The following is a 27,292-nucleotide window of genomic DNA, read 5'->3' as shown; positions in this document are numbered from 1 at the left end:
CCCTCCCAGTGTTCAGCAAGTAGAGGCAAAAAAATGTAAGAACACATACAAGATTCATTAGAAATTGATCAGCAATTAAACAGTCCTTGGGTGAAGATGGAGGGCACGGCTCACTTGCCGTTAAAACAGTTAAGGCTGTTAGCTCTCCTTCTCTGTCAGAGGCGACGGAGGACACACCTATTCCCCGTGGGGCCGCAGCAGCCAGAAGCCCACCATTTTGAGGCGGCCTTTCCCCCGCCCATACCCTCCCCGAACAGGCTAGGGCCGGCGGTATCCGCCGGGGCTCCCTGCTGAGGTTCAATGGAGCGGTTAAAGGCGGTTAAACCGCCGCTGCGCGGGGTAGGCAGCCCCCCACACCTACAACGAGAGCAAGAGAGACGACAAGTGACAAGTACGCCACCAACGGCCGAAGGCCCAACAGCCACCGCCCCGCCCGTCGCGGTTGTGACGCCAGCGCCGCGCGCCGGCCTGCCGGAGTTGGCGCGAAGGCGGGTGAGGGAGGGGGGCGGGAAGCGGGAGGCATGGAGACGTCCCGCTAGCGAGATAAACCGCCGCCGCCGGCAGCAGCATGGTGAGCGCGCCGTACCGATAGATAAACCTGCTCCCCTCTTCCCGCCATCCCCCCCCGGCTCCCCCCAGTTCTTCGCCCGGCTGAGGGAGGGAGGGGAGGTAGCGTTGCGCAGCGTCCCTGCGGCGGGGGCCGTGACTGCAGCCCCGCGGCCGTTGGGGGCCCGCAGCAGGCCGAGCCGCGGCGGGGTTCTGTCCCCCTGAGGGCGGCCGCGGCGGAGAGCGGCCTGGGCGGGCGCGGTGCGTGAGGTGGCGGCGGAGAGGCCGCGGCTGCGGCGGTGGCTCGCGCGCTTCCCCCCGCTGCCGCCCTGAGGGGCCGAGGCCCGGCTTCCCAGGCGAGCCAGGAAAATAAACTCCTGGCCGGGGAAATGCCCGCCGTTGTGCTTTTGCCCCGAGGGGGAAGCGTCGGAGCCCCTGGGGCTGCCCTCCCGACAACGGGCGGTGAATGAGGCGCGGGCCCTGCGGTTGTCTGGGGGGAGCGGGCGGGAGGAGGCGGGCGGGCTAATCTCTCTCTAAACGCGGTCTGCCCAAGTTTTAATTCTTCCTTTCATTTCAGTAAGAACACACGCGAGGGTGTTTCTGCTGCCCACTTGGACAGTGTGCAACGTTTGCAGAAAAACAGTTTAAGTGAGGGGGGAAAAAAGAACTTAAAAGTCTGGAAGTAGACGCTTGATTATAAATAACTAAGGGTGCAATCCTAAACATGGTGTAAAGAGTTTGTAAATATAAATACATACACGTTCATATGTGTGCTTCCCAAAGTGCTGCTCACTGATGCAGCCATTGTAAGATGGTGTCCCCTCTTCACCCCTGGCTTTAATAAATTTGCCTCTGCTCAGATGGGGTCTCAGTGCAGATGTTTTACTGGCTTAACTACAAATGCCATTCAAAACCAGTTCGGTTCAACTTTGGTTTTGGACTCTCCGCAGAGTTTAACCTTATTTATATGTCTTACACATGATGCTCAGCAATGATGTGCAATACAATCTGAATCTTTCACAGTGCTGATAGTGGTCTGCCAGCACTAAGAAACCTGAAACTATTAAACGGTGATATTTTCATAGTTTGTTGGGGGTGGCTGGTGACTTTAAATTGATGTATGAGGACAAGTCTGCCTCTCCTGTTCCCTGCCCACCACCTCTTCGGAAAACTGATCTTAGTGGAAGACTTACTTCCTTCTTTCCCACCTTCCTGGGACAAAGGCTTTCTCCCTCTATGTAGTCTTCTACTGAATGTCACACACCTTGCAGTGTCTAGCAGTTTGATAAAAGGGAGGAAGACAACCATAATTGTGGTGTTAGAATTAATTGCCTCAGCCTGTTCCCTTTTCAGAGCTGAAGAGGCTCTACAACCATCACTCCTGCAGCTGTGGGGATAGAGGCAAAAATACAGTGATGTTAGTAACCACGTAGCCCGATCTGTGTGTGCAGTGACAGCACAGGCATATTGGAATTTAATATCATACCCTTGCAAACAGACTTTTTTGTCACGTAGTCCCCGTTGGGTTGGTTCTGCAGCATCTTCTCAGCTGTGCTGAACTGGTGTGTGTAGAGTTACACAATGAACTTATTTGTCTTAGAAGGGATTTATTGTTTTACTGAGATTAATGGCCTGACCCAGTTCTCAAGCAGAGTGCTGTACTGATACAACTGAGAGAATGAATAACTGGGCATAGGGGCTACTTGAGCTGCCTCTAGCTGCAAGAGACGCTCATATGGCCAAAGCTGTAGCATCAGGTGGTATGTACTTAGAACTGTGATACTGCTCGAAAAATACTGTATATTACCTGTGCTTCAGTTGCCACTATTAGTAAACATTAATTAAGTATAGTTATCCAGGCAGGTAGTACTGGTTTCACTGAAGTGATACTACAGATTTCATTTTGATTAGTGCAATTTTTCTGGGTATCAGAGCTGATGTTGGCACAAAACTTGCACTGAAATAGGCAGACTGTAAATAAATGTGATTTGTTTGATGCAGAGCCCTTATGCACACACTTCAGAATACCTGAAATAAGGTGCGTTACTTTCTATGCCAGTCGTTGAGCTAGGTTGGTGAATTTCAGTTTTCTGTCTCGTATTTTGAGGTGCAAACTGAATCACATGATGGTATTTTGGAAAATATTCTGCCTTATTGGACTGCAGTCTTCTAAACCCACTGTGCCTATTATGGTTAGGTTGAGGTGTTTCTATCATCAAAGTATTGGAGTGGTTGATCTTTGGTTTAAGGTGCTTTTGAAATGCAGGAAAAAAACAGTACAGAGTGTTTATGACTTTTATAACTAACTTTTTTGAGCTGGGTATTTACTAAAGTCTTACAAGTCACCCTGACAAACTCTTCGAGTAACCAGTCTTTGTACTACCTAACAAATAGTTTTCAGTTTCTATTCATGTTATTTCTTCTCAGTCAAACAGACAGATACAAATCTCTCAAGAGAAGACTTGCAACCTGACATGGTTAATTGCTGTGGTCTGCTGTTATTGGCATAAGATGGAGGAATTGAAGCAGTAGTCAAAACTGGCAAGAACTGGATGTCACAGCCATTACTGAGCTCATACAATTACTAAGATAGTTCAGCAGGAAGCAGTGCACCCATAGGCTGCTTTTTAGGCTGTTCAGATGCTATGCATCATACCGCCCTAATTTCGCAAGACCAATCAGAAATTCTTACTTAATTCCACCTCTTACTTGGGTGGAATAGCTCAAAGTTTCACATCTTGTTGCTGCTGCTGAAGCACCACAGGGAGCAACACTAATACAGCCTCGCTTCTTTAATTTTAGCCTTCTGGGCAAGGGCACCACCTGAGACAGCCATGCTGATAAGCGTATCTCCAGGTTACCCAAGGCTGAGGACTCCTGTAGTTTTTGGGGGAATGTCCCAGAAGGAAACTTGCCAGTTACATTGGTATGTGCCTTTCCTGGTTTGAGCACAGATAAAAGCTAAACATACTCAGTTTTGCCACCTGGTGAACTCATATATATGCATGGCATTATATACCAATAATATGGTCAGCCAGAGTATGTTGAATAGATAAACTCAGAATGGAGGCAATCCTGTCTGGGATCTAAGCTTATATAATATTTCTTAAATAGTCTTCAAACTTGTAGGATGGCAGTCAGTTTGACAGATAATTAGTTGCTTCTTTTCTGCAGTTAGTTATGCAATGAATTAAGGATTTATCTGGCATCTCTTAATAAATGGCACAAAAATTCTGTCTCTTATGATTCTTGGATAAAAGCTTCACTGAAAGATAACCTTATTGTTGCACTGTGACATACTTTTCTCCCAAGCAATTCTGAATTCACCATCTGTTATAGTCCAGTGGCTAACAAGGTTACCTTTTCTTCTGAAGAGCAAGATAGCTGAAGAAGATTGGACGATTTATAACCCTGGAGATGGAAGACGATGGTACAAAGATGTCAGTTTTCCTTTGTAGCTTAGGGCTGTGTAGTTTAGTCACTCAAGAAGTAGATGGTCACTATGGGAAATAGTGACAAAAAGACAAATACAAACTTATTCAGAAACTTCTAGGTGGCTTGTGTGCTTTAATATTCACAGTATTTTCTGAAAACTCCTTAACACAGGCAAGTAACAATAAAAGTAAAGGAAAAAGCCGCCTTCTCTTGAGGACTGAAGTGCAGTTTGTGTCAAGAGAATAAAATTAATTGTGTTAACATAGGGAGGCAATTTTGGAATATGTAGCTGCTGTATCACCGCAGTCTTTTCAAAGAAAATATAGTCTTTGTATGGATGGTGCTTTCTTAATAAATGGGTAGAAGATGCTGCTTTCAATAAAAATTAAAAAAAAGTTTATTCTAATTTGACCTGTTAATCTAGTGAAATACTACCTGCATTATGAAATATAGTAGCAGTTGACTGTCACCCATTTATTTCAGGTGCTTATGAAGTGATTTGGGGGAAAATAGCTTGTAAAGTTGACCCTGATTAGATACTGTTTTTTGAAAGTTTGAAGTAGCAGTTTAGGTCCTCTTTATGACATGTTAACCGTAGCAGGTCTTATAGCTATGACATTCATTTTCTGAAGAGCCACAGCTGGAATACTGTGTCCAGTTTTGGGCTCCCCAGTTCAAGAGGGACAGGGGACTGCTGGAGCGAGTCCAGCAAAGGGCAACTAAGATGATTAAGGGCTTGGAGCATCTGCCTTATGAGGAAAGGCTGAGAGAGCTGGGACTCTTTAGCCTGGAGAAGAGAAGGCTGAGGGGAGACCTTATTAATGCTTACAAGTATCTAAAGAGTGGGTTGAAGGAGGATGGAGCCAGGCTCTTTTCAGTGGTTCCCAGTAACAGGACGAGGGGCAATGGGCACAAGTTAGAAGAACATAGGAAGTTCCGTTCAAATACACAGAAACACTTCTTTATGGTGAGGGTGACAGAGCACTGGCACAGGCTGCCCAGGGAGGTTGTGGAGTCCCCTTCTCTGGAGATTTTCAAGCCCCGCCTGGATGCAGTCCTGAGTAATGTGCTCTGGGCAATCCTGCTTTGGCAGGGGAGTTGGACTAGATGATCTCTAGAGGTCCCTTCCAACTCTGAAACTCCGTGATTCCGTGAAGAGTTAACTCGATAGCTCATGACAACTAATGAGGCAGAAAATAATAATTTACATGTTATAATTTGGGCCTTAGCAGTTCAGGAACTGTGATATTAAAATAGTGGAAGAAGCTGGGGCAGACAGGTCAATTTAATATATTTTCTCTATTAAGTCTGCATTTCATAAACCAGGATATGATGGTATTTCCTTGTCTAAATCCATTAAAAAAATCTAATATTATTGCATATGGTGTTTGCAGAGCAGCTTACTTACTAGCTAACAGTTTTTAGTTTAAATACTAGAATGCTCTTGATCTAAAATTAATTATTCTCCAAATAATTTAATTCTAAAATAACACCTATAAAAAAATAAACGCGAAACTTTAAAGTCATTTAATTTTGTAGCGTTGTACTAAGTAGTTACGTTATTTTACTACATAAAATATCTAATGAGACTTGTAATCAATTTTTGTTGTGTATGTCACCTTAAGCCTAAAAAGAAGTCAGTAATGATTGAGTGATAGAGTCCATGAATCTACTTCAAGACTTTTAAAATAAATGCTTTCTTCAAACCTGTTAGCTATATGTATTGGCAGTCAACATTTCAGAGCTTATATAGTACTGCATTTATATTGTAGGAGTACATGTAAAATAGCAGAGTGTTGAGAATTTATGCCTTGAGGCATAAATTCCATAGATGGAAGTGTGTGAAGTCTCATTGAGGAAGAATGCTTCCCAGTCTACCATTGTCTGTTTGCTGAATCCATATTATTATATGCAGGTAAAACATGAAGACTCTAAATTTTTACAGGAAACAGCATTTCTGATCCTAGAAAATTGTTTTAATTTAAATACACTAAATAAATCCATATGTGTCCCATATTTTGTGTATGCTTTCAAATTATGTATTCCATTGATTTTAAGCCTTATAGGCTCTGATAATTCAAATTCAAACCACCAGGGAACTGAGTGGTAAGAAAAGGAGCCTGAAACACCCTTTCTTGTCAATCAGACTTTTAGGGAGATTTCTTAAGAATTTACTACTTTACTTGTAGTCCCCTGTAATAATCAAAAACTACCCAGATGAACTCTATAATGGGGAATAGTGGTCAGCTGGGTAGAATATAGTCCTGAGCCACACCCTTTACCTGCTATATATTTAGGCCATATGAGGTACTTACTTTCTCTAAAATGGCTGCTACCCCTGGAAGTACTGATACCAACCAGGTACATGTTTCCTCAATTCCTTTTTAATAAAACTGAAATACTAGTTGTTGTTTTGTTGTTTTTTTTTTTTTTTTCTTCCAACAGAAATCAGATTTGGTTTAGTGTGTACAACAGTGCTTTTTTTAAAACTGAAGCTTCAGCTGCTGATTTTATGTATTTAGAAAGCTTAGTTGTATTGTGGTCAGATAATAAAATAAGGTTACAAAATAGACCTTTTGGAGCTCTTTGTATTAAGTTCTTTTTCTTTGTTTATGTTTTAATCTGTTTCTTGCTGGTTATTTTGTTTTTAATGAGATGAGAGTTACTGTCCTAAATTTCTGGGAAGGTGGAAGATGCAGTATGTCCCACTACTTGACTGCTTTCTAGCTCTTGGTGCTTTACTGTCTTTTTACATTGAACACTACTTCACAGTCGAGTTGATCATTTTAATTATAAAAATATTTTGGGCTAGGTTTGTGATGATTTATTTGCGAAAAAAAATTCTAATTCTAGATCTGTTTTAAGTCACTACTTCATTGCTAGTGGGTGTTTGTCTTGAAGTGTGTGTTGGTGAAGATGCCCAACTAAGGGAGAAATAAACTTTTTTTCATGATTTAAAGACTAGAGAAAGGTGGTGTGGTGTCTGAGCAGCAATGTTTAACTAGCTGGGCTTTGTTTTCCCAATTGTAAACAGACTTTCTAGATCAACAAATACTATAACAAAGGAGCTGTTGGGAAAGTAATTTAAGTGTATTGCTATTTTGTAGTGTGAAACTTCTTCTATCTGTATTTAAAAATATATACATCTGTTTTCCATTTTACTAGGATATCCGGAAATTCTTTGGTGTTGTACCTCCTGGAAAGCGACAAGAATGTGAGACTGTGAAAAAGAGTGAAAAAATTAAAAATGGTGAAGGACACTCAAGTGGGAAGAAAAAGGGAAAGGAGACTAAGGTTTGTTTTGCTTTTCTTATTTATGAAGTGCTTGGTTTCTCTGATGCAGGATTGCTTGTATCTCTAGCATTTTTTAAAGTCGTATTTCTTCTCGTATACTCAAAAACCAGACTATGTGGCAGTTGTTTTTATAGGCATGGAAGGAAACTACCACTTAATGCTAACTTCTAGTAGCAAAACTTTGTAGGTGATGAAGAAAATTGCTAATTTTCAAAATATTTGGGTTGTAGGGTAGAGGAGAGGTAGAAGTTATAATGGTGGTGCTGCTGTAGGCACAGTCTGATGTACTCAAAGTTATTTTAGCCATGGCCCACATTTCTCCAAGTAGGTCTGCTTATTTAATTAAGATTGAGGCTTATGCACAGTAAATGTAGACATATCATAAAGATGTTATGCTTTCAAGTAAGGTAAAAGTCTGTGATGTATGTGCCCTCTGACCAGTTTTTTAAACAAGTGTTTTTTTAAACACCTGTGGAGGAAATATTCACACTGCCTTTCTTGGGTGTGGTGACTTATGTAAACCTGTTGCAAAGACCAAATTTTGTAGAACGACAGGTTAAAAGTAGTTTGGGTTCTAGTCTCGGAGGACTTTTCGTGTTAATCATATGAACTAGTATAAAAAAGAAAGGAGTGGCTAAAGAGAGCTTTAAAATCACTTAGAGTGGTTTCTGATAGGATGGAATGTTTAATGTGAAGCATCAGAATTAAGAAATAAGATGTTATTTCAAAAAATATTTTGGCTGTATAATTTCATTATCTTGATGTGAAAATAAAGAACCATTCAGTGGAACCGAAAGACAGCAATTATTTTACATGATCTATTATTTTTACTTTGCAATTCTCCAACTATATAAAGGATTTAACATGTTTCAAGTTAGAACTGAATGTGGATTATAAAACATGCAGCTGCGTTTATCTAGAATTATATTTTTGGAAGCATTTCCAGCTGTACATGACTACAAAACAAGCACCGTTGGTATTTTGGTTAGGCTTGGGAAACTTCCTACCTGTACAGCTTGTGATTTTTCTAAATATCTAAAGCTTGTCAATGTCTTTTTTTAAGACGCTGAATAGGAAATCAGTCTGGCTTCAACTGTTGTGTATGCTTTTTTCCTTTTTCAATTGGCTATATTTTACTCTGAAGAGTAGTGTGGAATTCTGGTGGTTGCAGCAAAGCCAATACCAGAATGGAACCAAAAGTGAAAGCTGAATTCTGTACAAGTAACTTACTGGCCTGTATGACCTCTATTTCTGGTGGAACTGTGCAATTTCTTTTTTGGATTAAAATTTAGAAGTGCTTGAAAATCTGCTTGATTTACTTGACGTTAAACTTGAATATTTATTCTCAACATAATAGTCTGTGGTTTGCTTGGAGCACATTTAGTTTACTGCTGCAGTTTCTTCCTTATTTCCTCTGCCTCGCACCTTTCCTCCTCCCACCCATGAGTTAGCACGAGACTGTTTGTAAATGTAATATTGGGAAATAAATAATTTCTGTTAGAATTTGTTTGCAACTCAGAAATTTGAATGTGTAACTGAGTAAAAGCTGGAAGGACTTGCTTACTGGTTTAACTAATGGACTGTTACTCTTAGGTGAATAATTCACCCAGTGAAGATGATTCCAAACAAAAGCGGACAAGCAAGAAAAAAAGAATAATCTACGATTCAGGTAGTGTTCGCAGTTGTTTCTGAAGGCTCTTTTGTAGCTTTTGCATCAGCATTCAAGGTCAATTAGGTAAATGATACATCAGAAAGCAAGCTGTGGTTTGTTTGTTTTTTTAGTAAATGCAGTTATAAACATTTTTCACAGTAAGTATTTTTGGATAGGTAAATATATTTGATAATAATAAAAGTGCAGTGTGTGCCATGCATGTAACATGCAGTGCAAAGTAACTTCTAAAAAAACCCTCTGTTAAAAAAACCCAAATAAACAAAAAACTCACAAAATAAAACCCACCAAAAAAAAGTTCAGATAGTAAATTCTATCAAAACTCCAGAACTTTTTTTTTTTGTTATGAAGATGTATATAAATTATGGGGAGTTTTAGGTTTCCTGTTCTGTTAGGGATAAATAACATCCTGCATTGGGTACAGGAGGCTGTGATCGTATGCTATAATTTCATGTTTCTGTGCATTGCGTGAACTTAATATAGGAGAATGTTTTAAAAGGCTAACTTGTGTTCCATATGTGTCTTTCTCTACTAAAAAGTCTATTAAATGTTCATCCCACTGTTTTAAATTTACAGTATGGAACGTGCAGAATATGATTTAAAGCACTACTATCATGTTATAAAAATATTCTTTGGAATATTATAATACAGGAAACCTCTTCTATAGCACTTATCTTAAAAAAAAAAAAAAAAAACAACCAAAAAAAACCAAACCCAAACCCTAAACAACAAAAAGCAACCCCCCAAACAAAAAAAAAAAACCAAACAACCCCCCAAACCCTTGCTTGTCAAGTTAAGTTGGTTTAATGTAAAAGCTTGAAAATTCTAGTTTAATCTTTTTGAGCTGTTACGTCATTTAATCACTCTTTGATTGGATTCTGAATCTTAAATAGTTGTTGTGAAACCGTAGAAAAGATTGCAGAAGCTTCTACAGTCTTTGACTCCTATGGAAGACTACAGCTTGAATTTTTAGAAGCAGTTGTCTGAACAACAGAAGACTCTCTTGTGGGAGAAAAATGATCACACAAACATCTGTCAGAATAATGCTATTGTATATAGAAAAATATGTTTAAATCTTCAGTTAAACTGTTCTATAAACAGTTCCTGTTCAGCAGTAAGGAATAGCAGTAGAAATGTTTCTGCGTTAAAAGGTGGAGTACAAAAGTAGTAACTGCTACTTTTAAAGTGCTGGAGATTTTGCAAATTCTAGCCCATTGGTAGTAGGAGAGGAAAAGAGAAATAGTGCTGTATTTTTTGGAGGGAGAGACTAAAGTCAATTCATAGAATTGTAGAATGCTTTAGGTTGGAAAGGACCTTGAAGATCATAGAGTTCCAACCCCCCCGCTGTAGGCAGGGACACCTCCCACTAGACCAGGTTGCCCAAGGCCACGTCCAGCCTGGCCTTGAACACCTCCAGGGATGGGGCCTCAACAACCTCTCTGGGCAACCTGTTCTAGTGCCTTACCCCCCTCAAAGTGAAAAACTTCTTCCTAATGTTCAATCTGAACCTGCCCTCTTCCAGTTTAAAACCATTCCCCCTCGTCCTGTCACTACATGCACTAGTGAAAAGTCCTTCCCCAGCTCTCCTGTAGGCCCCCTTTACGTACTGGAAGGCCACAAGAAGATCTCCCTGGAACCTCCTCTTCAGGCTGAACAGCCCCAACTCTTTCAGCCTCTCCTCATAGGAGAGGTGCTCCAGCCCTTGGATCATCCTCGTGGCTCTCTTCTGGACACGCTCCAGCAGGTCCATGTCCTTCTTATGTTGGGGACTCCAGAGCTGGATGCAGTACTCCAGGTGGGGTCTGACGAGAGTGGAGTAGAGGGGCAGAATCACCTCCTTTGACCTGCTGGCCACACTACTTCTGATGCAGCCTAGGATATGGTTGGCCTTCTGGGCTGCAATCGCACATTGCTGGCTCATGTTGAGCTTCTCGTCAGTCAGCACCCCCAGGTCCTCCTCCTCAGGGCTGCTCTCCAGCCATTCCCCGCCAAGCCTGTATTTGTGCTTGGGATTGCCCCGACCCAGATGTAGGACCTTGCACTTGGCCTTGTTGAACTGCATGAGGTTGGCTTGGGCCCACCTCTCCAGCCTGTCCAGGTCCCTCTGGATGGCATCCCTCCCCTCCAGCATGTCTACCTTGCCAAACAGCTTGGTATCATAGGCAAACTTGCTGAGAGTGCACTTTACCCTACTGTCGATGTTGCTGACAAAGATGTTGAACAGTACAGGTCCCAGAACCGATCCCTGAGGAATGCCACTTGTCACTGCTCTCCACTTGGACATTGAGCCGTTGATCGCAACTCTTTGAGTGCGACCGTCCAGCCAGTTCTTTATCCACCAAATGGTCCATTTGTCAAATCTATGTCTCTTCAATTTAGAGACCAGGATATCGTGTGGGACAGTGTCAAACGCTTTGCACAAATCTAAGTAGGTGACATCAGTTAGTCTTCCCTTGTCCACTGCCACTGTAACCCCTTCGTAGAAGGCCACCAAATTTGTCAGGCATGACTTGCCCTTGGTGAAGCCATGCTGGCTGTCACCAGTCACCTCCTTGTTTTCTATGTGCCTCAGCAGAGTTTCCAGGCGGATCTGCTCCATGATCTTGCCAGGCACAGAGGTGAGACTGACTGGCCTGTAGTTCCCTAGGTCTTCCTTGTTTCCCTTTTTGAAAATAGGGGTTATGTTTCCCCTTTTCCAGTCAGCAGGAACCTTGCCAGACCTCCATGATGACTTAAATATGATGGCTAGTGGCTTAGTGACTTGATCTGCCAGTTCCCTCAGGACCCGCAGATGTATCTCATGAAGTCCCATGGACTTGTGCACCTTCAGGTTCCTCAGGTGGTCTCACACTTGATCTTTACCTACAGTGGGTGGTTCTCCATTTTCCCAATCCTCGTCTTTGCATTCTGCGCCTTGGGCAGTGTGGCTGCAGTCCTTGCCAGTGAACACTGAGGCAAAAAATTTACCATAGCTGCTTTTTTTGTTTGTGATTTTTTTTTCTTAATAATTACAATATATATTAGTGTTTATCATTAAAAATGGTAGGCTCTTGAAGGATAGTCCTGTGTTATGCTTGCTAGTTGTCTCTGCTTCTTCAGTTTTTCGTGCTTACTCATTAGGATGTGGGATACATAATCCACAGTGGCGTAAGATTTGTCATCTTGACAACTTTTGGGATAAGGAGAATGGTTGGTGAGGTGAGTGGCAGTCTACCAGTGTTCTGAAAAATCAGAGTACAACCTCAGTGATCTATTTTAGCTGTTGTTAGCTTTTGGAATAGGTGTCGTGGAATCCACCAGAATAATATGACATAATGTAATACCATGTAAATTTAATCAGGCTAATGAATCTATGTTAAAAGTTTGTTGTGGTGTGTGTTTGTTTTTTTTGTGGTTTGTTTTTTTTTTTAGTAATCTGGTGTTTGATAGTTGCATTCCTTTTTGGAAAGGTTTTTATATAGGCGTAGCAGTTCTTGGAATAAGTAACAAAATATTTTTTGTTATGTAAACAAAAAACACTGTCTAGACTTGAGTTCTGACCAAGTTTTCATTTAGTCATGTATATGCTGGAATAAATGATAGCTAGGCTATTAGCTGAGGGAGAAATAGAAGCTGTGCTCTGGCATTCCATATGGTATCTCTTTCTCACTCAGTTGAATATATGTGAACACGTTAACTGATGTTATGTCATCTATTACTTAAAGCCTGTATGTATGTGGAGGAAATCTACATTTATGTTGTGGTCAAAATACAGATTCAGAAGAGGAGGTGCAGCCAGTGAAAAAATCCAAGAAGCCATCTGAGAAAAAAGCAGCAACTTCAAAACCTGGTAAAGTTCTAAAGCGGGATCCTGTTGTTTATATTTCAGAGACAGGTAATGGAAGAAATATATATCATTATATTTTCAGTTGTAGTGGGGTGGATTACGTTACAAGTGGGATGGATTGTTTGACTGATACACTCTTAAATATGACCATAAAACCTAATGTTGAGGAAGGCAAATTATGTTCTGCTTAAACAAGCTAACCAAAAGCACTTCAGTTTAGCCTCAAGTATTGTGAAGTCAGGAGTAAGGTAAAACTGAGGTGATGTTGGGTAGTGGTTTAGGTTGATTTAAATATGCCTATAATTGCATGAGCTAACACTTCCCTGCTTAAGAATATTTCATAGATTTAGGGGAAGGAGTTAAGTAAAGGAAGTATTTTTAATTTAGTTAAACTGCTCGCTAGCACACTTTGTGAAGTGACTGTTGGTTACCATAAATAGGTTTGAAAACCTGGATTTTCATTTTACTTGATATATGACTTTCCATGTCTTTAATCTCTGCCTAATATGTTGGTGACTGCAGAAGTTCTTAGGTTCTATGTTTTACTTCCTTATCAACAAAAACAATTTGTTTGGAAAAACATTATTTGTCTGTTAGACTTCTAGGAAGAACTGCAACTGGAAAAAACAATGGTAACAAACTTGCATTGTACCTTGTATATACTGTGTTATACCATACTTCTCTGTCATGGATTTCAGAATTATCATATTCTGGAGCTATTTTTGCTCTTCGGTAAAGGACAGAGTGTAACTAACCATTGTTGATCATTTTCAGGTCTCCTGTAGGCTTCCGAAAAAATCGTGACAGTGATTAATTGCTAAGTTCTCAGTACCTCTTTGTCATGTTAGGGTCATTGTTTTCTGATTTGCTTTTCAGACATAAAGGTCTCTTTCTGCCCTGGATCTATTGTAATTTCACATTTATTTGTTATAAGGCAGATATACTTAGGTATTTTGATATTGGATACTGGTTACCGTACTCTGATCACTTGTGCAACACAAGCTGTAGAGAGTTGCAACACTAGGTGGACACATTTTTGTTGTAAAGGTATTTCTTATAGTTTGTGATGCATCTCTTTCTACCTATTATCACTTAGGCTTGAAGTGAGAAAGACTTAGGCTTTTTGTCGGTTGCCGCTGTGGTTAGATGTACTTAGAACATCTGGTCTAAGTGCAGCTGAGACTGTAACTGTCAGGTCTTCTGTATTTGTCCTCTAGAGTGGAGTTCTTTACTCACCACAGGACTTCTCTTGTATGGATTCTTTGAAACTGTAATAAAATTAACAGACTCGAATCAAAATAGTTTTGGATAAAACATGTTTTTTAAGCGTTAGAATTCCAGGAGTTCTTCTGCAATCCCTCTTTGAGTTTTTGGATACATATTTGGAAAAGTGTCCAGTATAGCATTTTTTTGGTAAGATCGTTGCTGAACATAAACATTGCCTCCCTATAATTATACCATTTAAAAAAAAAAAACAACCAAACCACACAAAAACCCAACCAAACCAAAAAAGGGTTGTTTGCAGTATCCCATTAGAAGTGTGGCTTGGCTGGCTTTTTTCTATACCTTCTTCTTCCTCAGGCTCTTTCCAAGAATCACTGTTTTTAAGATGGGTTGTGCTTATTTTACTAGTCCTACATATGTGACCTGGTATTTAGCTGAACTGTGTCATGTATTCAAATGAGCTCAATTTTCTGAAGTATCCTGAACAATTTATTGTGTTTGTCTCTTTACTCAAAACGTCGTTTCCTTTGACAGTTTTGCCAACAACTCTTCCCTAATTAAAGAAGATCTTTAACAGCATCGATCCCCGAGTAGATAAATGAACAGATTCCTGGGGAATAAACAGTACATATTTAGGTTCATTGTGCAATTCAAGGTGGTGTAATCAAGTTTTTCTGCATAGGGATGCCATGGGAACACTGGTCAAGGTTATTAGTGAAATCCCTGAAAACCACAGCTCAAGGTTACTCTTATCTGAAGAGTCTTAAGTACACACAAGGTTGACTTAATAGTCTATGACTAAAACAATGCCTTTATAACCTTGAAACTTCACGTTTGAATTTTATTTATATTTAATCTGCATAAATTGTTTCTTCAGCTTAATGGAGCTGTCAAGCTGAGTGTGTTTTAATGGTATTGATACAGTTATTGGCTTGAGATAAACATGTTTTACAAGAACAGGAATATAGAAATAGTAGATAGAAAAGATCCTAATGGAATTTGTAGGCATTTGTCCATTTCTTGTTTTTAGTGTTATGCAGCTGAAAAGTAAAGAAGATGCTAGTTGGACTTGCTAAAAAGTCAGGATCTCATTCATTAATGGTTGGACTTGATGATCTAATGGTTGGACTTGATGATCTTAAAGGTCCCTTCCAACCTCAGCAATTCTATGATTCTCAAGGGCTCTGTCCGTGGCAATGTGTTTGAACGAGTCTTTTGGCATCAAGTAGTCAGTAGAAGCTTGGTAACTAATTGCCTCAACCTGTTTTTCAGTTTCATTTGAAACTTCCTTCCTGTTGTTTCTCAAATTTCTTTTCAGCTCTTCTGTATAACTATGTGGGATACAGCTTTCTTGAAAAATGTTGGGGGAATTAACTTTTTGGTTTGTATAAAAGTGGAAGTTTTTCTATAAAAGGAAGTTATTCTAGCAGGTAACAAGGGGAAAAAAATGAGCCTTTTTTGTTGATAGAACAGTCTTAGTGTCTTGGGGAAAAAAACAAATGTTTGTTGTACTTAAACATAACACTTAAAAAATAACACTTTGTTTGACTGTTTAATGAAGTATGGAACCTTGAGCTTTGTTTGTAGAAGATGACCTGTTATTATGATGTGTTGAACCTCATCTGGTTTCATCACAGGTAGTTATTTGTCAGAAATTATGACTTCACTTTTAGTGAAAACTTAATCTTTCACATAAATCATGTAGAGGTAATTATGCACGTAAAGGAATTACTTTGATTCCTTGAACATTGCAAAATAAAACTTTAAAATAAAAAAATAAAACCATGGTAGGCTGAATTACTTACAAAGCTAGAAAGAACAAAGTGGTAAAAACTGAGGAGGATTGTAGGTTACTGGAAAAGTGTTCCTTGAGAGCTTAGAAGACAGGACAAGAAAAATAGCTTGTGAATGTGCTTGCCGAATATAGACTCTTATAGCATAGAATGTTGAGGGTGTGGGGAAACACAAAAAACCCACAGAAAAAAAATCATTTAAGTGCTAGTCTCCACATCCAAACACTGGTTCAAATGAGCAGCAGATTGTTAGTGAATAAGTATGTCTTGTACTGAAACATTTCGCAGCAGAATAAAAAATTGTCGCTATTACTTCCTGGGCAATACTAGCATTGTATATGCTTGGGGTAGTTGCTATACTTATGCAAAAATGCGTGAAGTTGATAAATAGCGCTCTGTGTACCAGCTTTCCTCTATTTTATGAAAGGTCAGTTGAGACTAACTCCTGAAGTGGTGAGAGGAGTGTTGTATAAACATAGTAAATGTATGATAGTATCGGGCTGCTTTGACCTGGAGTTGCCTCCCAGAATAGGGGACTAAGTGGGAACCAGACGTGTGGATGAAGTAAAATTTAATCTAATTCTTAAAGAGGTGATCTCTTTTCTTTTCTCTGCAAAATCTAGGATAACAGCAGTATTGAGAAATAAGTGTGGTAACTTTGAATAAAAAATTAACAGGATTCACTTATCAGAAGACAGAGTGATTACTTAGGATTACTTTGTCAGTCTGTATTTCAAACATGGCAGGACATCAAATAAATTAACAGTTGTTGTTAGATCTTAAGTTTTTAATAATGGGCATGTTGTTGCCCTTATTTTTAAAAGTACATGGTACTACTTTCTGGAGGTGTGTTAAAAGATGTTCTGGTCAAGCAGCTGGCTAGCTCTAGTACTGTGCTATTCATTTGATATGTTTGGACTGCAAAATGATTGTTTTAATTGTCAATTTATTTTGAGAACTTTCTGGAAAAATAACTTCCATACATACTTCATGCTTGTCCCTTCTTTAAAAAATGGCTTCTGTGTGAAAGCTGTTGATTCTGTAAGGTATTTTCATTATTTTAAAGCCCAAACTATTTTTTAATCTGTTTAGAAAAAGAAATGTTTCTTTTCAAATGGAAATGTTGTTGTGGTTTGTGGTTTTCTAATTTTTTTTTTTTTTTTTTAAATAGAACTGTCAGTGTTTGAGTTGTTAATGTGTATTGATTGTAATGGGAAATATAATGGCATAAAGTACCACTTTTTATAAAAAAAAACCAATAACTTGAGGCATGTAGCAGACTGGACACATGAGCCTCTTAAATAGAGGCATTGGCAGCTCTACGTTATAATTGAAGATTAAATGAATAATTTCACCATTTAATTTATATGCCATAGTTAATGCTTTTTAGTCCCTTTCTTCCCCTGGAAAGCTGTATGAGGTAAGTTCTCCTTTTTCTGGTAGCTGAATGCAGAATTTACCTTGGATAAATGTAGTAAATCTATTTTAATTTAAGTTCACATTGTTTGTCATAGAGCTTTCTTCATTTAATGTTTGGTTTTTTTTTTTTTCAATACTTGCACAAATGACCTTTGCTTAGAAATACCATAAACTTACTGTAATCGTTCAGTATCTTGCATTTGAATGCAGGTGAAGTTCCCTAGTTCCCACTTACATGTATGAATTTTCTGTGACTGTAATCCTTAATTTTTAATTATTTATAAAGGACTTGGGTAATCTGCTGGATTAGTTTAAAGAGTAAAAGAGGACCTTTTTTTTTTTTTTGCTAGACTAGTTCATTTTGTCTGAGACAGAACACTGTGTCCTAAGTGGCTCAGTAAGTTGAGCTGCCTGAGCTGCAGCTGGAAAAAAAGAACGCATTTATACTTGGTTGGATTTTTTTCAAGTTACTTTTTTCCTGTTTCCTAATTATTCATTTGGTGTTACTGAATATTCCTGTCATGCAGTAAACTTTAGGCAACTAAACCAGAACGTGAAGTTTCATTGCATGGGGAGGATTCAAATCTGCTTTTGTGAAATGATAAAGCTGCTATTATGGTAAAACTAACCAGGTCAAGTGCATAAAACTCTAGAATAAACTGGAAGGAGTCAATGGTCTGATAACTTCTAATTGCATCACAAGGTGATACACGCAGCAGTTTCTATGGCAAGTGTGAGCATTTCATTTGGAAGGAGTTGCTGTAATTGATGGTTTTGCAGATGAAGATCACTTCAGTTTGAATATATTCAGCCTTCTCATATCTTAATGCTCTCAAAACTTCTTCCTAAAGATGTATTTTAAAATACAAGTATATATATTTGACTAAGAATTTTATTTGGTATGTACTGGACAAAAGGGTATGTAGTTAGGCACTAAAGTGTATAATTACAGTTAGACATGGTAGGTATTGGCATTGCAGTCTTGGATCCTAGAACCTTCTTCCTTCAAATTGAAAAACATAATAGAGGCAACTTCTTGAAGTTATCTTTGATAGCTGGAAAATCTAAATGTAAATTTGACTTCAGGGAAGTAAAGCTGGAATGGTTCTGGTAAGCTTTATATTTTTATAACAGCATGGAATCTTGACATGTCAATATAGGCAAAGTGCTAACAATTGTGGTTTAAAGTGCATGTTTGTAGTGCATCTAAAATCAATTAGCTTGCTGAGAAATGACTTAAATCTAAAGGACTGTACAGACCAGTTTTTGGAATGTAGGTTGCAACTACTGTGTTTTTGAATGCAGAGGAAGATAGGAAAAATATGCGCTTTGCTAGTCACACAGTGTCTGTTCTTTTTGGAGAGTTACAGGGATTGAGTTTGAATAGACTTGCTGGCTTTTTTGAGAAGTGGTGGTTATCTTAAAGATAGTCTTCATAAAGATTTACTTTAAGCAAAAGGTGAATACAAAACTCAGTCCTACCAAGTGCTGGCACGGTTGAGTACTGGCCAGTGTATATTTAAAATAATGAAAACCCGATACAATGACTTCTTTTCATACATATATTATTTTCTTTACCCTCAACTTTAGCTCGGACAGCAATACTTACTGCTCTAGACTTCAGGTTCCTCGGGACAGGAACTGTTTTAAGTACTTGTGCAGATGTGCCATTCAAATGGAAGAATGACTAGAATATTGTCATTTTATACAAATAATGTAGATTTAATGACTTTTGGATAGGATATAGTCCTGTAGCTCCATATAGGAATCCTTATGTAGTAGTAATTGGTGTACAAACACCAATTTAACATACATTTATTTATTAACTGAGTTACTCGTAACCTGTAGATGCCCTGCCTGTATTTGGAATTGGTTTTATAACATCATAGTAAGAGGTTGTCTCTGCCTTAAATATTTGGCATTCTAAACAGAATAGGAGCCAGGGAATTATGTTCTATACTGAAAAGGAACTTAATAATGCAGAAATAATAAAAGAAGATGAATAAAATGCATTGTTCTGAAGGCCATCTGAGGAGCTGTCCTGTGCTGCTTGTTGCCATTGTCCCTTCCTGCAATAGACTGCTCCCTTTTTGGGTTGGCTGAACCTGAGCCTTTTAAAATGATCTGAATTTAAACAAATGTTTAAAACAGCCTAGATAATTTTGATAGAGATCAGTTATGGAACAACCACAAATGTTGCTCTGTAATCAGCAGGTGAAAGCCTATTGAGAAAGGGTGAGGGTAGGAAAGAGGAAGAAGAATAACAAACAGTTACAGGTGGGCTGCAGATGTTAGTTTATTAACCTAATTGTGCTGCTGCTAGAATAATGTATAAAATGAAAACCAAATGTGCTTTAATATAATGAAATACTTCTTAAAACCCCCAGGATTTAACAGTTGTTGTTTGTTGCTAGGGAAGTTTGGCCTCGTACATTGCCTGGCATAATAGGTCCCTGCTTCACATGTAGTGTTTGCATCCAAAATAATTAAAAGCAACCTCCTGGTTGTCATGCCTGTCTGTTCCTTTAATCACATGATTAGCTTTCTCTTTGTCAGGTCTACTTACTTTCCAGAAAACTTGACTAGAACACATGGTCTTGGCTGGTGTTTGTAATTCAGATCTAATTCTGGAAAAAAACCCAAATGTGTATGCTCAGGGTATTTTTTCATGGTATAGCACACCAAAAAAATGTATCGATGTAAACAGGAAATACTGTTCTCAGAGTAGTCTTGTTCTGCTATATAAAAAGATTTCACAACATAAGAGTAATCTGTTTGATGATAAAATTGATTCCTGTTTCTTACTTTGTGAAGTCTGTGCCCCCATGTAAGGCTGTCTCAATTGTTCACCTAGCAATTGTCATAAGAATGCAGTTAATCTACAATTTTTATAAGCTAAAATCTGGAGTTTTCAGTTTTATTGTTCCACAAATTATTGGGTTGCTTGTATGAATAAGAATGTTTCTCTCCTTTTACAGGTCATTTGTTGAGAAACAGTGACCTGAATAGTCCAGCAACAGTACTAGGACTCGTGATATTTTCAAAGTTGTAAATGAAGTCACATTCAAACTTGTAAGGAAACTGAAAGTGTACAACTGATTAACATTGGTGTTCACTTCTGTAGCAGTAGGCATGCATGAGAGAGTTTGTTTCAAGGAAGAAGTGTTAAGGTTTTACAGGAAAAAGTGGATTTTCTTAAGTACTTGAAATAAGGGGGGTGCACAGAGATCAGGCAAATTTGCGATGTGCTTATGAATTTCCTGAATCTGGGACAAAACTGTAGCCTGAGTATTTGTCCCCTAAAGCATCTTTTGAAACCCACTTAATAGAATCGGGGTGGTTTTGTTTCCTAATGACCACTTTCATGTTCTCATTCTGCCTTTTCTTTATTTACTTCTATAGACAACTGTTTGTATGTGCTGTGAGTCTCTTGTCCTTCAGCCACTGCTTGCAGTCAATAAATGCTTCTAATCCTGTTGTTTCTAGGAAGGATATAATTAGAGCAAAGCTCTAATTATTGTTAATGCTTAGTACTGATATCATAAATTACTCAAATCCACATCCTTTTTAATTAAAACATAATTATATTTACTCTGCTTCTTTCTACTTGAGAGAAAGCAATATCCTGTTGTTCTTTGTTATTTAAATGGTTATGAGTGAATAACGAAAAAAATCAATATTGCATGCAGATCTTCTGATAACAATAGTGATGAGTAAAGATGCTTTTCTAGCATGGAACAGTCCTTAGCTTAAAAAAAGCTGGTAGCGGGGGAGCAGAACGGGATTTGTATCTTTTCAAGACAAATAAATGTAATTACATCTACACTAACTGTAACTGTTGATTTCTAGTAATAGGTACATTTTATTCCTGCAAATGTATTTTCTTGTTAAACTGAAAAACTTAATTTCAGAAATATTTTTGCTTCTTTGAAAGTTGAGATAAGCAGTCTCCTATTCAGACCTCAAGCTATTGTAAATTAGGGGCCTAAAGCATATAGTGTCCAAATCTCCCAGATATGTAATAGTTTGTTAAATTGAGCTAAATGGCAGTAAGAGATATACAGCTGCCAAGGGAAAATATATTATGTTGAGAATAGTAAAGCTTTTAGCTTTGTGGTAAAACTCACTGCTGTCAACTGAGAGACATGGGCTTGAATTTTCTCTTCCATATATTGCTTTGTGAATTGAATTGGCTAAAATGCCACTTTCTTGTAGATAAATTTTTATCGTTAGGCATTCCTGATTTAACTGCTGAACCAATTTCCTCCAATTTCCTGCTGAACCAATTTGCAGACGTATCTTTGTTTTATTTTTCTCTCTGAACTTTCGCTTCCAGAAATAGTCAGGATCCCCCTTTGTACTTGTTACATTCAGCTTAGTAAGTGTTCATTAGCGTAAAGTTCCAGCTGATGCCTAAAATGCTCTTCTTACTACCATCTATTGAGAAAAGGTGACACACACACACACACACAAAAAATTGTTTGCCTCTATCTCCGTCTAGTATATAACAAAAATTATAGATGACAGACATGGCATCATTGAAACTTATGGGAAGTGATTAAGGAAACAAATTTTTGTATGAAAAGAAATACGGGGACTTAAATTAGTGAGGACTGGAAAATGAACCTATTTTTGTGATAATGCCACCAATTTAAGTTCTGTTACAAAACATGTTTAGAATTTCTGTGTCTATGATCTGTTGAGGGGGGTGTCTGAAACATCTTGAGAAAAGTAAAACCAGACTTCAGTTAGTGGCATGCAAATGATGCCTCTGTTTCTGTTCCTCTCAAGTCTGTGCACTTTATTCTTTGTGTCCAATGTTCATTTTGGGGATTTTCTTGAAGTTTGCTTCTTAGCCCTTGCGCACTTTGAGTTTTTAGGAGAGTTCACAAAGAACAAATTTCAGTGACCTAGATTTTCTGTTAATTGTCTTTCCTATGTAAGGAGGGAGGGCATTCTTTGTGAACTTCTGTAAAAGACAGCTAATGTATGAAAACAAGTAACAAATTTTATGCATCTTTATTTCAGTACTCAGCATAGTTCAGGTCTGAATAGATTATTAATGATGCTAAATACTGTTACGCAACTCAGCCTTTCTTTTTTTTTTGCAAACAACTTCTAAACACCTGTAACATTTCCTGAGGGTCTGAGTTGATGTCATCTGCCAAAATAGTTCTCTTGACAGTTCCATGGAATTTAAGTTCCATGTACCACAAGTAATAGAATACTCTTCATGTTTAGATGAAGAAGATGACTTTGCCAATAAAAGAATTTCCCTGAAACCAAAGGAGAATGGGACATCAGCGATTGGTTGTCCAGGAACAACTACAGTGAAAAAGGAAGATGTAAAACCACGACCTAAAAGCAAACCATTATCTCCAGTGAAACAAACTCCCACCTCAGCACTTGATTACTTTGGGACAAGTAGTGTCCAACGATCAGAAAAGAAACTGGTAGCAAGTAAAAGGAAAGAAGTGAGTACTGATGATGTTCCTTTAGGCTGCTCATGTGTCTGATAGCAGATCAAAATGGCCAGTTTAATGACTGCAAGGAGGTACTTAACTGATTGTCCTACTTAATGTTACTTTTTAATGATCACTCAAGTATAGGTTCAGTTCTGATATGTGCAGCCATATCAAGTCCTCAAATGCAAGTTTAGAGTAGCATTTCCATGTTTGAGAAGATAGCACAAAGTTGAAAGTAGTATTTATTGTTGCTTCTCAAGTGACTTCTTAATTTTAAGTAGTTTTGTGAGATTAGTGAGTGGATGAAATAGTTGGCGGCAGAGGGCAGAAGGGAGAGGAAGGAGATTGTCTTTCCAAGCTTTATGGCACATTCATGGAATAACAAAGGGCCAAATAAAGTGTGGAGGAAATTAGAAACGCACAATTTGGTTGTTGATTTCTTTCAAGCTGGCCAACTGTGATAGCTTCAGAGACGTTCAGCATTGAAGAAATGAGATATTTCTATTATAGCATGGTTTTGTTTTGAATAGCAAAATCTCTTGAAAACAACCTTGTTTAATAGTGTTTAGGTTAGAGCTAGGAATAAAATGCTGTTTATCTCATTCCCAGTCCTTTTCTTGAAGTAGACAAAATGAATCTATCAGATTAAATTATTATAATTTACACAGTATTGGGGAAACTTAACTGTTGGTCTGTCTTTCTTAAATATAGCCTTCGCAAAGCAGAGACAGCACAGTAGATGATGAGGCCATTGCTAGGCAACTGCAGCTTGAAGAAGATTCAGAGGTAAAAGCTCTATAAATTTGTTGCTCTATGCCAACAGCGGTTTGTTTAACTTAAAATTGTTTTTCCTCAAGAAATTAAGATCGACTTTCCATGTATGCTATACATAAGTGTAATCAAATTCATCTGTATACTTAACTTTTGTACATATGTGCAAACATAGTCACACAGTTATTTTTATGGGCATTATTTCAGTTATGTAAATAGAACATCTCACTTAATCTATTTTCCGTCTGTTCAGAGTTTCTCTACCTGTGTTGTTGATGTGTCTGTAATAATGTAGCTTTTCACACAGAATTAACTTTCTGCTTCCCCATGCTTTTGGATTTTTGGTGGGTGTTTTTTGGTGGCTTTTTTATTACCTGGAGTGAAACACTAAAAGCTATTGCCATCCACAATTGTTTCACTTGTTGTCATCTGAGTTTTCTTATAGGTGAGAAAGATGTGAATGACCCTTATGTGTGTCTTAAGCTTTTCTGTTTGAATCAGTGATAATATGAGGGAAAGGTACACTTGTTATACATATTTACTTGCTTTGGGAAAATCAGTTCATTTCCTATATACTGGTAATATTGAGTATCCTTTGAAATAAATACATAGTACATGCAAAACTCAGTCTCATCCTTGACCTCCCCAGAGGTGTGATCAGTCTAGCTTTAATCTATTAGAGAGTTAAACAGCCTGTCAGGAAAAACAAGGTGGTGTCTTTCATTTGAACTGATCTTATCTGTAAGACTCTCATTGTCTCCGATATATCATCGAAGGAATGTAGTTTGAGGTGTGTCTGCCTCAGTCTGGTTTGCATTTGGTAGTTGCTGCCCTTCCCCTTCCTCACTGTACACATGGAAGGTAGATGCATTTCATCATTATGGGCACATAAAAAAATAATGACTGAGGCATATTGCTTTCATAAAGTTATCTGTCTGAATCTTGTAGCATGGCATGTTGGACTTCAAGACAATTACGAAGAGATTTTTGGTGGTGTTTTGTTAAAACAACAGTCACTATTTATTGGCAATATATGCTATTCAGGAATAGAAAAAGTTTTCCCCAAGGGGCCATATTGGATAGGAAAGGTAACTGATGATCAGTTATCACTGTAGATGTCACATTTATTTTGTTAGGTGAAATAAAAATGAAACCAACCTGCCTCTGGTTTTTGCCATTAATAAATAACTTTCTCAGCTTCCATGTGCAGTATTTGTTTTTACTGGTTCTTCTGTCAAAGAAAATCAGTTGTGTAAGTAGAAATATTAAAAAGTTAAAGTATACTAAAGTAAACAGAACTGGCAACAAGAGCTAGGCTAAGGGCAGTAGCTAAATTCTCCAAACTACCAGAATTCTTTTTCATATGTTGCTAGCAGTAAACAAAAATAAAACATTCATTGTTGAGACATCATAATACTTCAGGGGCATAGTTCCTGCTTGTCCTTTGGGACTGCTTTTGGAAGTTTTCTAAAGCCAACAGGTTGTACCTCGGTGCAGGCTGGTTCTTGTGCGATCCTGCCTTCAAATTTTGATTGTTTATTAAATGAAAAGGATACACAATAATAAAAAATATGAAGGAACAGAAAATATATTTGAAAACAGGTTATACAGGCTTATTAATGTTTCTAGTGCAACAAATCCAAACTCTACTTTTCTCACTAGATTTCAGTCGCTTTTTTTGGGGGGAGTTATGTAATTCTTCAATGCTGTTTTCAGAAATTCGTTTGCCTCTGCTAGGATGAACTTTTTCCAGCTGTCTTATTTTAAATGAAATTTTTGTCTTGAGTTTAAAAAAGTTATAGTAGAATTAAAACCTGTCAGACATGAGCCTAAAAATCTTTTTTGTTGTTGTTTTATTTTGTTTTGTTTTTTTTTGTTTTTACTTTTAGCTGGAGAGACAGCTGCATGAAGATGAAGAATTTGCTAAAACTTTGGCCATGTTGGATGAAACACCACAGAAGAAAAAGGTTGAGTTCTCTTTAAATTTTAGTTTTTAGAAATTGCATTGCCGGGAGTGTTCTTAGACACCTAACCTTCGTTTTGAGACTTCCATACAAATGCATTAAAAGCAACGAGAAAGTGTTTGCATAAAAATAACATACTCACTTTTCATACTTTCCTCCTGGATTTTCCTCATTCAGTAAGTGAAGTGTCCTTCAGACAGCAGAAGTCATTGTATCTTTGTGCTATCCTTTTCTGTTGAACTGGGACTTTAAGTTCTGGTTCCAGTTGAGTGAAGTGTGTTTCTGAAGGCTCACGCGTTAGATCAGCTATAGCTCTATTGGTTCAGGATGGCCAGACCAAGGAAGACAATACTCTTCTTGTTCTGAGAGAAGGGGCAAGCAGGGGTCTTGAGAGTTTTAAGATGGACCCCAGTAGTGGGAGTCTTCCCAGTTCTCATAGCTTGTGGTGTAAGGCACAGTAAAATATTTTCTGGGTTGTACATCAAGGCTCTTAGGATTTAGGATTGCTAATTCAATATAGCAAGTATTAGTACTTCTACACTAATCAATAAACCGATTTGGATTGAAATTTACTGTGACCTGGAAATCTGGCTGGCCTTTGATTTAAGGAATGATTACATGTGTTGCTGAGTGCAGAATTTGCTCATCTACCTGCCTTTGTTAGAGATTGTATTCTGACTTGTGGTAGGGATCAGCTTTATTAGATATCATTCAGTCTGTTGTACTTAACAGTAGGGGAAACTCGGGGATCTGGACTTAATGGTAACTTGGGACATGCATCTCTGACTTTGGCATTGTTTATTTATGTAGGCTCAGAAAGATTCAGGAGGCGAGCAAACAGTGTTGAGCATCAAGAGCAGTCCTAATGTGACAGAAAGACATAAGCAGTCAGAAAGAGGTATGACCCAGAATATAGTAAACATTTCAATATTTCATCAATTTATAATGTTAATGAGATACATTCTTATGTATATGCTCTCTTCCCTCTGCCTCCTTTCAAGTGAAAGCAACAAATTCGACAGGTGAAGCAGAGAATTACACTGCAAAGCGGCAAACTAAATCTGAACATTCAAAAGGGTCTCATTTTTCCCCACAATCATCTGATGGCAAAATATCAAGAGAGTTGATGGATAAGACATTGCCTTTGAAACCTAGCTCTAAGCTTGTGTCTCTGAAACAAAAAGAAGAGGTTGCTGAAAAGGAAAGAGATGCTCAAAGTTTAGTATCAAAAAGAAAAATGGCTTCAGGGAAAGAAGAGAAGACAACACCAAAGAAGGAAAAAATTTCCCCCAAGAAGACTGAGGTAGGAGCTATCAAAATTAATTTAGTTGGCTTGGTGGAGTTGGCAGGAAAACAGTTTTCATGTCACTTCATTGTTTACGTGTCACTGTTGTAACTTGGTAGTTTGAATCTTCTGGGCAATTTTTAAGATTTAGAATTCTGGTAAGGTATTATGTTCTTAGCAATTGTAAAAATATAGGAAAAAAAATTAGCTGGAAAGTGTAAATTAAATGCATGAAGGAACTGAGAGTCCTTTAATGCCCAATAAGGTAGGGATGTACACTGCAAAATCAGTTCAGTGCTTTTTCATGTTTACCTTTCATGATAAAATGCAGAATGCAGGAATTCTGAGACTTACCTAGTGAGTAAAAGCGTACTGTTTATGTGGGTATGGTGACCTTGTGGATCTCTACTGCTGTTAGAATGATAAATGGCATTGTTTAGTTTTTTTGTTTTCTCTTCCTTCTCCCTCTCTAGTCTCCTGTTTCTGAATTATATTTCTCATGACAGGAATATAATTTAGTTTTCTTTTAACTGTAATTATTGAACACACTGGCAGTTATTGACAATCTCAAAACATACATTTTAATCATAAAGTACAAAAT

General features: G+C 38.2%; 1 protein-coding gene across 1 annotated transcript in view; it reads left to right on the top strand.

Annotated features, from left to right (window-relative positions):
* Positions 1 to 320: 320 nt before the first annotated feature.
* RFC1 (replication factor C subunit 1) overlaps positions 321 to 27,292 on the top strand; it is a 40,554-nt gene continuing 13,582 nt past the window's right edge. Inside the window, exons 1-9 of the mRNA XM_082482339.1 lie at positions 321 to 571; positions 7,147 to 7,275; positions 8,869 to 8,944; positions 12,699 to 12,818; positions 22,448 to 22,680; positions 23,383 to 23,457; positions 25,332 to 25,409; positions 26,217 to 26,304; positions 26,408 to 26,709. Of these exons, the coding sequence (XP_082338465.1) occupies positions 569 to 571; positions 7,147 to 7,275; positions 8,869 to 8,944; positions 12,699 to 12,818; positions 22,448 to 22,680; positions 23,383 to 23,457; positions 25,332 to 25,409; positions 26,217 to 26,304; positions 26,408 to 26,709 (1,104 nt within the window). The 5' untranslated portion in view covers positions 321 to 568. The remainder of the gene's footprint in view (positions 572 to 7,146; positions 7,276 to 8,868; positions 8,945 to 12,698; positions 12,819 to 22,447; positions 22,681 to 23,382; positions 23,458 to 25,331; positions 25,410 to 26,216; positions 26,305 to 26,407; positions 26,710 to 27,292) is intronic.

Source organism: Vanellus vanellus, assembly GCF_965231255.1.
Source record: "Vanellus vanellus genome assembly, chromosome: 4".
Lineage (NCBI taxonomy): Eukaryota > Metazoa > Chordata > Aves > Charadriiformes > Charadriidae > Vanellus > Vanellus vanellus.
Note: the sequence above shows the minus strand (reverse complement) of the source record. Positions and strands in the feature narration are given on the sequence as shown.